This window comes from Balearica regulorum, chromosome Z (genome assembly GCF_011004875.1).
Source record: "Balearica regulorum gibbericeps isolate bBalReg1 chromosome Z, bBalReg1.pri, whole genome shotgun sequence".
NCBI classification, from domain to species: Eukaryota; Metazoa; Chordata; class Aves; order Gruiformes; family Gruidae; genus Balearica; species Balearica regulorum.
In genome coordinates, this window is record NC_046220.1 from 51,374,939 (window position 1) to 51,388,600 (window position 13,662).

Genomic DNA, 13,662 nt, shown 5'->3' on the forward strand with positions numbered 1-13,662 from the left:
ACAGTAAGCAAATAGTTTAAACTACATGATTTATACTATTTGGTTACAACTCATAAGCAATACCACATGACAAGGTAAGCATTTGCACTAGGATACCTTTATTCCTTGGCTATGCAATAAGGTTGGCAAGTGACACCCAAGTGCTTAAAATCAGGTAAGAAATGCAAATATTTCAATCAAAACTAGTTTCTGGAAGATATCACTGCTTTGTGGATTCAGCCTGATACAGACTTCAGGCTTAGTAAATACTACAAATACAGTTTTCCATTTTTGCCTATACTGAAATTTCCACTCTTTCATTATTATTATCAACTCAACAGTTGGGAAATTCTCCTTGTGGGCCTGTCAGATTTATCTTTACTTACTATCACTTTAAGAACATTCATATGTTTCACAGTAAATAAACCATGCACTGGTAATTAACAGTGCTGAGCAAAAGTTACAATTATTTGAGGCCCGTATCTTACTGAATTCTGTCCTATTTCCCAAAAAACATGGCAAGACAGAGGGGAACAATGAAAATAAAAAGTCTGATTATTTTTTGCAAGGCAAATTAAGAACTAGTATCACCAAGTTTTTCACAAACCCAATTCAATTCCAAATCTTTCAAAAAATCTTTTCAGTTCAATTGTGCATCAGGCTAGCATGAAGTAGTGGAAAAGCCAAGCAGTTTTCATCCAGGACCTATCTGCTGCTTGCAACATCTGGGAAGAATTCCCCCAGCTGCAGTCATTCCATGTCCTAACACAAGAGATATGGCTTGGGCCCATGAAAGCCGCTCTCTGACATTTAGCACGACACCGATGGAGTGAGTGCCTTTCTCCTATGCAGCAAGTGAAAAGGCACATAGGTTTTTTTCTTTCTCTCCAGTTCCGTCCTCGTAATTCTAAATGTAAGACATTGCACCCCTGTTAGATGCAGGTCTCAGCCTTGAACACAGATTGAACTGGTGACAAGGAAACAGAGGGTATGGGGGAAAGACATATAAAATCACTGCCCTGACCAGCCTGGCTAAGTAGGAAGAAACTGTCAGTGGTGTAGTTAACTGACAAGTTTTAGTGTTAAATATTTCTTTTCTCTCTCCACCCCATGAATGGGGGTTCAAGTAGATCATGAGAACTGAGCACTGACTGCTCTGAGTAAGAAGTGTACATTTTGCTTAATTCCATTCTTCAACACAAAAATATTAAAGCATGTCAATTACCAGCATCTCAACAATAAATAGGGATTATTCACGCATAAGATCATTCTACTTGCTTCTCTTACCTTACCAAAAACTACAATTCTTGTATTTTCAGTACTTTAAGTAATATCACTAGGCATTTTCAGACAAAGGACAGGCACAGTCACAACTGCGGGGAAAAAAAAAAGTAAGGATGAAGCAAAGCCACATAAAGCAATGAGTGACTTCATTTCCAGCCCGTTAGGAGAAGCATCCAAAGACAACAGTTGTTTTTGTGGTTAGTTAGAGAACTCTGGTCTTCTTACAGACCTTCACTTCACCCCTCTCTCACCCATCTGAAACTCACCCTCTCCTCCTTTCAGTTAAAATTATCCTTTTGGCTCCCCAAATTTCCATTTCCCCAGTGCAAACAATGCTTTTCTCTCTTCATGGTCTTTATAAATTACTGTATTTTCTCTTTCATTTTCTACTTGCCTTTGATTCTGAAGTGAAAGCAGAAAAAGGAAGGAACACCACCAGATCAGCTGCACATTCAGAATTAGAGAAATACCTGACCACTTGTATTATAACAGTGGCTTCTTTTGTTTGCCAAAACTGATAGCAGAATATTTTAAATTCTTAAAATTCTGACAGCAGTACTGACATCAAGCACAAAATCTCAGGGCTGAAAGCTACAAAAAACACTTTCTGGAGAAATTCTGTAGTGAATTGAATTCTGTCAGTTCCTCATACGTGTCAGGTCACACTGGAAAATACAGTGTCACTGCACCCATTCCCCACAACACTGTGTTTGCAGCAACAAAATCTTTGGCAGTAAAGACACCATGGATTCATGTGCTTGCCATGTGACTAATACGATGCCACATGTTGCCCCACAGCACCCACAAAGTAATTGCTTATGACTATACTACTGCACAGTACAGCACTTAAAAGCTTTCAGTTCAAAGCCTACTTATTACTGCAACTCTGAATGAAAGTGCAAGTATAGTAATAAACTAATGTATCTGAAGAAGTAAAATGGATCAAAGCAGCAGAATTCAGTGCTGTTAAAGTAACTGGCAAGTGTTCATTTAATAGGAAGCCTTCAAGCACAGTCCAGTTCGTGATGTTTATATTACTAGATGTTGCTGAACAAGAAATAGGCAGGAAAAAAGAAATACAAGAACATTTTAGCTGTTATCTTCTCTTCTTACATACAGGTCATGTGTACAGGTAGTTACTACCAGTGAAGTACTTCCAGTAAACCCACCTAAGCACACTGAGTGTTCCTAAGGAAAATCATAAGAAGGCATATATCTTTATATATAAAGGGAAACAATACAGTTTATCAAATTTCATGGAGAAAATGGCAGTGCCAGTCCACTACTGAGTTCAGTGCTCAGTGAAATAATTCTCCTTCTTGTTTCATGCTAAAGGTAGACTGCTGGCTTCTCTGCTCCTCCTCTGGACCTACATCCTTATGGTCAAGACTACAGATGGTCATATCAAAAACATCTTCTTAGCTGAACTCTTATTATCTCTACCAATTATACATATGACCCTTAATATGAGGATGCAGAAAGTTATGGTGGACAGAATTGTGACTGTGGTACTTGCACAGTAAATTTTAAAATAAAAGGAAATGCACAGAAGTGAAACTCTTATAGTTGCAAAGAAAGACTATTACAAAATGTTAATGGTTTGATGACAGAAATAAAAGAAAAAGACATTTTAGAAATGAAAGGGAAATTCCAGAAATATTTGGTAAAGAAAAAAAACCACAAAACAAATTAAAAAAACCCAACCAACCAACCAAACAAAAAAACCCAAAACCAACACCACAAACAACAAAACGGAAAAGAGATATAGGAATAAGGAACAATAGAAAAAAGGAAGGTTTAGGTAGAAAACCAATAATCTGTATTTCAGCCATACTGAATGTTAAAGAGTTGCAAGAAATAAAAATGCACAGGGCCCTTCTCTGCACAGAGGAAGAATCATCAGACATGAGTGCAACAGACAGATAGCTGGACACCAATGAAGAGTACAGAGACATTCTGCTATTGACTCCCCTTCACCCCACATAATAATACTCTTCTCTGTAAGCAGTGTTTCCAGTGTTCATCTCACCTCTGTCCGTCATAATCATATCCCTTCCTGTTCCTCTCTGTTGGCATTAGCATGAGCACACATAGCAATCTCAGAATCTAAACACTATTGACTAGAAGGAAAGTGGTTGGATTAGAAGCAGACTGGAGGATGGAGATGTCAAATCAGAGTCTTAGATAAAAGATGAGAAGTCAGAATCACTGATGTTACCTTATGGCACCAGTTTAGCTTTTACAATTATCAGCAAAACCCAAAGCAACAGAAGAGGAAAAAAGCAGTGTGAATAGAAAGAGAGGTGACGTATTTAGCAAATTTCAGTACAAAAAGGTCACTGAGGAAAGCAGTATCTTCTGAACATGGAAACGATCAATACTGATGAATGGCCCAAACTTGGATGCAATGGACAGTTAGGAGGGCAAGAACCTCACACAACTAGCATACAAGACATCGAGAGACAGAGACAACATAGTGAGATAAAACCCAGTCTTAAAAGGTCAGAGTCCACATATGGTATACACTTGAAAGACTTTTCAAAAATACGTTTCAGCACTGGGCAATAGGTTACTATTCTAGGAACACAAGCATACGTCATACGAAGACCTGCAATTAATACAGTCCAGGTGCTGTGTTTGTCTCCCACATGAAAACTCCTGCCTGCAGTGTTACTAGAGCTAGGTATGTGATTGAACACAGAGGGTTGAAACCAACAAAGTGTGTACAATTCTGAAACCAAATAGATGCTCAAGAAAAGTCATTACTCCACTTAAAATAATCAAGAAAAATATCTGTTCTACTTTTTTAATACAGAAAGAAATGTAGTGAAAAATTTCTTCCTCAAAATCAGAAGAGAACAGTATTGGCTGAAACTTGAAAATGTAAGTCACTCCGAAGTTGTGATGTCTGAAGTTATTAAAAGTCACGCTTGATGCCACTTCTGCAAATATTAGGGACAAACTTTACAGAGAAACCAAATACTACAAAATATACCATAAACACCTATACTTTCTTCATGGGAACTTGAGAATCTATCATTCTGAATTTTTTGCCTTTACATGAAAATTTTAGAACACTTTCTATTAACACTTATGCTTAGGTTCAAATTAAACAGTATCGAAAGAAGAAATATTCTTCTCCTCAGAGGGTTGTACAGAAAAGCCAACAGATCCTACTACAATGCAAAAAGTATCATCTTTGATAGTATTGGCAGACACACTTTAAAAACATTTACTTTAAAAGCACTGCATTTAATCATAGGCATCGAAGAGCTGGGGGGGCAAGTTGTTTGTTTTCACTGTAACATATTAAGCCACTGCATAGCCCTTCATAGACAGGCCTAGCATAATCTTTGCTAAAAGCTCTCTCAATCCAAATGAAAGCAAACCTCGCTGCAGCAAGTTTGGCAGACTTCCCAATCCTTAGTACACAAGTGGTCACCTTGATTTAAACAACAAAACCAATCATAACAGGCAAAGGAGCAAGCCAATTACACTGGGCACAGGCTCAGCAGGATACATGTAAACCTAGTAGAAAACATAAAGAAAGCCTGGTTGGAGGAGAAAAGCAGCAATTTCAGTGAAGTATTTTCATTTAGTTGCTCAGGAAAGTTGTGCAGTCACAAATAAAACAAAGCTTTCATTCAACAATTATCATCTCAAGATCTTAAAACTGAAATTCAGCACTGATTAATATATTTTCTATTTGCACTAATTTCCCATTGTGCTGATCCAATTTAGAAGCAGGATAAGAAATTAATGTAATTCTGTTGGAAACAACCAAAGCCACAGCCACAGTCTTTGAATATTTATTTGCTGATTTGTTTATGTCATTTGCATTAGTGACGGCTCTCTTCTTACAGATCATCTGTTTCAAAAAGAAAGACAAACAATCCTCATTTTCTTTGGTCCTTTACTTCAGAAGAATAAAAGAAGAGAAGGGAGGGAGGAGAAAAAAAAAGAAGAAAACAAAATACCACCTCCAAAGCTTTCTCCTTTATCCTATGTGGAAAAGTAAAGAAAGATGGAGAAGAAATACATCAAGTGTATGCAAGTTGCATAGCTTACACAATCTCATTCTAGACATACTTGGCTACATATTTATGACAGTTTATGTGTCTGGCTTCCTGCCTGTGTGACACAAATACATTTGCATTCAGTAATCCCCCTAGAGAGAGATCTTAGATCTGAAGAATCACCTTATTAGCCTTAAACAAGTCCAAGTATCTTTGTGGGCAACAATATTTTAGACAAGAAATAATTTCTGAAATTGGATTTTAACCTTGTAACTTTAGTGAGAAGTATTATTCATAACCACAGCTGTCTAAACAAAAAAATTGTATCTCCTAAATAAACATTTTGTTTACATGCACAGTTGAGAACATTCTGTTTTAATACGGTGTTACATCTTTAGATGGTTAAATTCTTCAGATCCAAAATTCAACCATTTACTGTACTGCCCAAAGAAAGAAATCACAATATATACTTTTCCAGTGACAGCAGCAATGCACAGGTCCTTGTAGGAGATACAGTAGTAAAATTAATCCTTGTGTTAATTTTTACCACCCCCCTTCTCTTCTGAAAAAGTTTCAGAAGGTTTCTGTTGACAGTAGTTTTATTGCTCTATTATGCTTATAATGAAATATGACTGTATTTCCCTCAGAAACTATGCAGCATGAAGGGAGATGCAGGCTAGGAAACCACATCTAAATGACAAAAATTACTTGAAAAGCAGACTTACCAGTTGTAAGCTCTCACTTTCATGAAGACAAGGTGTTTGGAGCTTGGACTTCACGGCTGCAGTGTGAAGCTGACGAGATGCTGTTTCTCTCACTAACATGTCTATTCTGGAACTTGCAAGCTGGTAGACATCCATAAAACTTTTAATCATGGCCTTTAAAAAGTAAAATAAATCATCAGTGCCAGGCAGGCTTAAATGCCAAATAGCATACATCCAAATTCATTACAGAAGACCTAACTTTTATTAATCAGGGAAATCAAACAAAGGTTGGAAGCCAGGCAAAATTTCAGTCTCAGGACTTAAACATTAAAAAGGTCTAACATGGGATTTTGTATTCCTTCTATAATATTAAATATTAATAGCACTGAAGAAAAGCAAATGACTGTGCACCCTAATTAGAAGGTGTTTGGATGATATGTTTTCAAACATGCAATAGTGCATTGAGCAGCTGATACCATTTTTGGTTGTATTTAAATACAAGACTCAGTGCAAGTTCAATTTCTATATACAAAGAATCACTACACAGTTTCAGGTAAATGTTCGTACTTTTAAAATGAGTCATGTTACGAATCCTCCCACTCCATGTTAAGAAAAAAATAATAATTTGGCAGAAACAAAAGAAACGCAGTAAGTCTACAGACCTCTGAAACTAAATAATCTGATTACAATATAGCTGGGAAAATATAATTGTTTTCATGTATATAGTGGAAGAATGTCCCAACCATGTAATATTGATCAGACTGATAATAAAGTTAGCAGCACAAGAGAGTACAAATGATTTGGCAGTACTGTTAACTTTATATCTACCCTAAATAGTGTAACACTGTTGAGATTATTGGTCGTCTTTACAACTGGTTAATCACATTTTATAAGTTACAGTTTTCCCTCCTGGAATGACCTGTAGCGAGTTTCTACTGTAAGAACATATTACAGATAATATGAAATTGGCCTTATGGATGTAAGTCTGTGGTATAGGTAAAAATAAACTTAATACCACAAACAGGCATTCACAAAGATTTTTAATGTTTTCCTTTCTTTGTTCTCAAACACACTACTGCTTTTCAGAATAAAAGTTAACATAGCTGAAATCAATCCAGTTATTTCATTGTCAAATGTAGAAAACGGCAGTGGCAAATTAACACCATCATATCTTTTCTCATCAGAAAGAATATCCAAAATGTTTTACGTACTTTGGTGCTAGTCCTAAAAGCGTGTTCACACAGCTCTGTAAGTCTGCCGCTGTCAGCTCTGATCCTGCTTTTAAAATTTTTCATTCACATTCAAAGTGACTAAAATGCTGCAGCTCTTCGCAAACAATACCAAGCAAGAGTGCGGATATATCTCACACCCCATATAAAACTGCCTGACAGTCTTCATATGGCAACTGCCCACATGTTAAAAATGAGACATATGTTGAAATAGGTCTATGGACCAGGCCTGTGACTCATAAACAAGGATTATACCAATGCGTCATAACAAGCTGTGTCTCAAATCTCACAGAAAAAATTCTTGTGTTCCTTTGATTACTTCCCACATGATATCTAAAGGTACTACTGAACTAGAATGCATAGAGACAATTTCTTATCTTTTTGCTTTTACCACTGCTACCACAAAGCTGATGAAGCCACTAACCTATACAGCTTCATCCTACATCTCCAGAACCACTCCAAGTCCATGCAGTTATCTGAAACAGCAGTTATCAGTTCCTCACTGTGCAAATCAGCTATTATTTCATTTGTTCTGTTGTTTAAAGAAATTGAAAATTTTCAATCTAGGAAAAATGTATTCATTCATGAGCTTTTATTTTCAGATGTGGCAAATACTTCTTCTAAGACACCTAGATTTTTTATTAGTCCAGAAGGAAGCAATTTCCCAGCTATTAATGACTCATTACCAATGTGGAACGTAGCATTTATGCATCCATAGGTACACAGTCCTTCCAGTATATCCCAACTCCTTAGCAAAGATTCAGGTCAGTTTAGATTTCTCTCACTCAGGACGAGGTTAAGGAAAACAGTATTTTTGGTTCTTCCAGTGGGTGACATGGAATCCTTGATAATGAGTGTGCAGAACACTTTAAATGCCATCTGGAGGAAGGCAAATACTTTAACATGCCATTGGAAGGTATTAATTTATATATGATTTTACATAAGTCAGTCACGGATTGAGTCACGGATCTGTTTTCCACAATACAAAGTTCCACTTATGAGGCAGCTTGATACACAGGGAACGGGCACAGAATCTGGTCAGTTGCATACTATGAGATCTGTGACATAACGATTAAACACATCTCTAAAGGAGTTCGGAACTTTAATTTAGATCTCTATTTGCACGCTACAGACACAAATGTATCTACAGCTCTGGAAACTGTTCCATGATCAACAAAGTTGGTTGACAGAATTTCAGAGAAGGCACATCTAGTTTTTCAGATTTTTTTTTCCTCTCCTGCTAAGGAGTGGGTTTTTTTAGGTACACATAGCAATAGGATGTATACATAGTTTTTAAGCATACATAGCAATAAGACACTTCAGCAACCCTCCTGATTAATTTTTATAGCATAAAATTTGGCATCCATACACATCTGCAGGATGTGCATTTAAGCGAGCACTTCTGGTTTTGAATGTGTTGGTAATACTGTGACATGCAAACTGGGAACAGAACATGAAACAATAAAAATTTGTCTTCTGTTACAAATAAAAATGTTTTAAAAATACACACCAGAAAATGACTTCTGTTCAGAAAGGCTAGATGTAGTGATCCACAAATATCATAGGAACCAATATTATTGCAACTCAGACCATATTAAAAGTTAAAACCTTTTCAGAGAGATGAGTATTATAGGAAAGTTAGTGGGGACAAGACTTAACCAAGGAGGACACAGCAATAATGGGGCTGAAGAATACTAATTTAAAACACTGCTGGCTCTAGGTGTCCCTACTTGAGCAGGTTTGGACGGGAGGACCTCCTGAGGTCCCTTCCAACCTCAAGCAGTCTGTAATTCAGTGATTACAGTGTCTTCCTAAGGATGGAACACAATGCAAGTTAATAATGTTTGAAATTTACATAGGACCGTCAATTTTAAGAGCAGAAATTGTAATGAATTACTCTGCACTAATCAGAGAAAAAGAGGAATTAATCAGACAGCTGGAGGGCTTTTTTCAGTGATCTCTTCCCTTTCCTTTTACTCCACACAATACCTTGTTTCATAAAGGATTTCACTATTATTTAAAGTTCTACATCATGTGCTACTGATATGGCAGAACCAAATTATAATGGTGTTTTCAATGTCAGAAGCATCTTCAATGTGAGAGGAGACCCATGCTCCAACACTAAGTCAAAACACAAGCAGCTTCATAAAAAAAGATGTGTGACTTTCCTGGGTAATTGGCTGCAACTCACAGGATAAAAATATATTCATAAGGTTGGCATGGAGAAAGGATACTTTTATATTGAAGGTGCTGGACTAGGCACAAAATTTGCAAGAGTGCCCAAATCTCATTGTCAAATATAACTTTCAACGGACAAGTTATTTTAAGCCTAAGTACTTCTAAGGATTTTTTTTTAATGGCTATTTATACATTTAAAACAGTATCCCTGTCTAGAAAATCCTTATGAGCACTTTAACTATCTTTGAATTCAAAGCAAATCAGAAAATTTTGAAAAATTCAGGTAAGTGCTATTCACATGATAAAGCAACAAAGTATTTTAAATTTCAGATCCTTATTTATTTAGAAAATGGGACTCTGACGATTCTGAGCATTGCACACCTGGCTGTTTTGTCTGCCTCCCCAGCTTGTAAAAACAAGGCCAGAAGACAGGAGCATTGCAAAAGCATGTATGCACCTAGCCATCCTCCAATGCTCCAATACCCTGAATATACATAGATAAGCACATAATTAGATAAAAGAGAACATATATAAAATTTAACAAAAATTAAAGATGTTTTGTTCTAAGTGAAATTAACATGAGGTTTATTTCAAAGCAGATGTAAGGAAGAAGGTCCTTATGACCTGTTCAAAGATGTCTGATCTGTAATATGAGGCTACGCATAAAAATTTCTGGCTTAAGCTACAAGTTGGTGAAGCTGAGAAACCTGAGTTGAGAGTAAAAATGAGACAAACTAATTTGATGCTGTTTATAAGCTACAAACCAGTGAACTGCAGAGCAAAATAACAAAATTTAAGCTGTGCTTTCTTTCTCCAGATTAATCTTTAAAAGGATTGAGAACACTAATATTAGAGATAGTCTTCCAGAGGACCTGTAAAAACATTTTTTTCTAATATTCCCTCAGTGTACTTCTGAATAACCAATTATTTCCTTGTTCTGTACACCATTTCTAGAATCAGTAAATTTAAGGTGCATAGTGCTATAGATGCTTTAAAACAGCTTTTGCATGTATATCTGGCTATAAATTTACAAGACTGGAAGACTCCAACCATCAGGAGTACTTTATTTACAGTGAAAAATGGCTAATACTGACAAATTACACAACAATCCTTAAGGAATATGAAACACGAAAAGAAAATAAACCTTTTTTTTATAATTAAGACATTCAAAGGTTACTCATACTTCAGCTGTTCTTAATTCAGTTATAGTAGAAACATATGACAAGAAATATACAGATCAGCATATGCAAATTAGCAGAAGACCTCTCAAAGTTTTAATGTATTTATTATACATTATAAAACTGGCATTTTTAATTCCAAATTAAAACACTGTACATGTTGTCTCCCTTGCCCTTAGTGCTTGGCTAATGAGAACAAACACAGTTCAAAACAATTTTTATTTGGATTATGAATTATAAATAATCACGAATGGAAGTTTCCATTTAAAGTTTTAGACTATTCTGAAGTTACAAATAAAATACCAACTGATTAAGAATCAGTTTCTTTGGTTTTATATCTATGTTATTCCATTAGCTCAGGATCTTATTGGGCCTACTGTTATCATAGAACTGTATCTCCTGTTTAGAAGGAAGAAAACTAAAGGAAGGAGACCTTACATGAAATTATGCTTATTAAAAGGTATCAAACAAACTAAGAGCCTGACAATATAAGCACTGAGTTTGTAACCTCAGATGCAGTGGGCCAGAATAATAAGACCATGTACTTTACACAATATGCTTTAAAAAAAAAAAAGTAGAAAAAATGTGAAAATTAACATTTGACTGTTAGGTTCTCCCTTCAGGAAATTCTTCAACTAAAAAGAATGTTAGCAGGTAGTAAATTTACCTAAGGGCAACATATACAAAAAGATTCAAAAGTACAAGAGAAGGAATAATGAATGGACTTCAGAAGAATGAAAGATAACTCTAGTATAACTAAGTGCTTAAATGAGACTCCGAAAAGACTGAGAATTTCATTTATGGCAGAGAATTTGGCTGCAGTGTAGTTCAGGCAAAAGCAACTGGTGTGAAAACAAAACTCCACAGAGTAGAGTTCTGCATGCTTAATGGATAACCTATACAATGCCTCTTATTACTGCCCTGCTTCAAACTGGCATAAATAAGATTAGTTAAAACAAGTCCAGAAAAAAACCCATACATCAATTACTTTTTGTTTTCAGAAGCAAGATTTCAGGATACATATTATAGATTTAGGAGAGCTATATTTGGGGAAGATAGGATTAAAATTAATTTCCCCCATACATTTTAGCATTTGAAAACCAATTCTGGCTGCCTTGACCCATAGTCCAAAATGTCTAGTGGCAACATCAGTGGAAGATGTAAATACAGCAGCTTCTCAAGCATCAGAAAAAACCCTCAAGGGAAACAGCATTCAGCAAAATTGCACTTTTGCAGCTGTTTGGCACTTCTTTAATGATCTATTCTCCTTGTATCTCATTTTGACACTAAACTTTTTGTTGGGTTCCATTCAAGCGTGGCATGCACAATTTAAATGTGCCAAAAAGCAGGTCAGTTCTGTTACAACTTTTTTTTTTTCCTCAACTAAAGCTGACTCAGTGCCACACACGGGGCCTAACTCTATCCCCTTCGCTTCAATAACAATTACTTTACCCTGAGGTCTCAGAGGATAGCCCAGGGGAATGAAGCTCTAAATAAAAGGCTAGATTCTCTGCAAGAGGTAATGACATGACTTCCTACAAGAAAATTGAAAAGGGAGCATTGAAATTGACAGAGACTGAAGGGAAAGTGCTTCTACTGGAAACCATAGCAGATGGGCATAACAATTGCCATGAAAATTATTACAAAATGTAGGAGTTTCAAAAATAACATTGATCTTTCTGAAAACTGATAAATTAAGACCAATGTGTTTGCTGGTAAGGTCAGGTAGAAAGCATCCTGAGAATTTTATAACAAAGGATCTACCTGCAACCTTGACTACTCAGAAATATCTCTGGACCATGCACGCAAATTACCACTTAACAAAATTAAAGAAATGCAGATTTTGATAGGCCAGTAACATTTAATGCAAAGACCATTCTCACTGTCTGTTGCACAAAGTCAAGCATAGCTGCATGCAAAATGTAAAGGAAAAACAATCACTGCCCCAATGAACTTGTAGTTTAAGCTACAGCTATGGGGAAAATGCTACTAATATATTGTACCCCTTCCCATCTTTTTACACAGTCTTGATACAAAAAGAACATTTCAGTCTGTCAGTAAGGAAGATAACTGTCAAGTAAATGGTTTTGGTGAGAAAGAAATGGAAACTAAAAGAAGTTTCTGTTCCTTCCTTCCTTCAGCTTTCTCTTGCGGTGAATATTCTAGACAGGGATGAAAGAAAGAGGGACAGGTAGTCACTGAAAATAATATAAAGTCCTCATTGGAGTGCCTCAGCTGTGATCATGAAAATCTGCTTAGAGTGAGCATAATATATTACCACTGATGACAGAAACTAAATAGCAGTAGTCACAACAGAAAAGTCAGGATGCAGTTTTATTTAAAAAATGGCAGTGTCGCATGACACCATCAGTCTTGAGAAACAAGACAGTAAAACTTCTCATCAAAATCCAGGTGAAATGTGCCCACTTTGTATTTTCCATGCAAAAAGATGAAGACAACCTATGTTGTAGTTGGCATTTACTAGGAGAGAAAAAGGTCCCTTCTGGCAGGTTTAGTCAATATGACAACTGCGATTATGTGGCTCATACATAAACAATCATTACTGACTCCTAATCTTCGTATCAGATTTTAGGTGAGTGCTCATATCTAATGGAGCTCAGGGGCTGGCAAACTGAACAAAGTTTTGTGATACAGTTACTTCATTTCATTTGCTTTTCTTATGAAGTGCTCATAGTAGCATTGCATTTTAAGTCAAGGTAAGTATTTCATCCTACATAAAGCAACATTTTGTAGTTCTGTAGGAAACTCCGAAGTATACCTGTTAGTTGGATAGCAAACTAATTTTTTTCATTTTAGCTTCTCACTAAAACATCAGTTATGTGCACAAATTCATGATGCCAGCACAGGAAAAAGCACCAGTCAGTCTCTACAGAGAAAGTAATGATCTAGAACAGCTGAACTGCATTCCTCAGGTAAATGGATGCACCTTTAATCTAACGTCTACTGCCACATATAGGATGGACAGGTGTTCTTCCTTTATTCTGCCTAAACTCAGATGTTAGTAAGATAACTAGTTTGCTTCATACATTCTAGAACTTTACAAAAATTTGTATTAAAAAAATGGCTCAACATA

The 13,662-nt window shown here is 36.1% G+C and overlaps 1 protein-coding gene across 1 annotated transcript in view; it reads right to left on the reverse strand.

The window, feature by feature from the left end:
* Positions 1-1,371: 1,371 nt before the first annotated feature.
* Positions 1,372-13,662, reverse strand: part of CCDC171 (coiled-coil domain containing 171) — a 134,073-nt gene continuing 121,782 nt past the window's right edge. The window contains 2 exon segments of the mRNA XM_075739772.1: positions 1,372-1,665; positions 6,005-6,157. Of these exon segments, the coding sequence (XP_075595887.1) occupies positions 1,552-1,665; positions 6,005-6,157 (267 nt within the window). The 3' untranslated portion in view covers positions 1,372-1,551.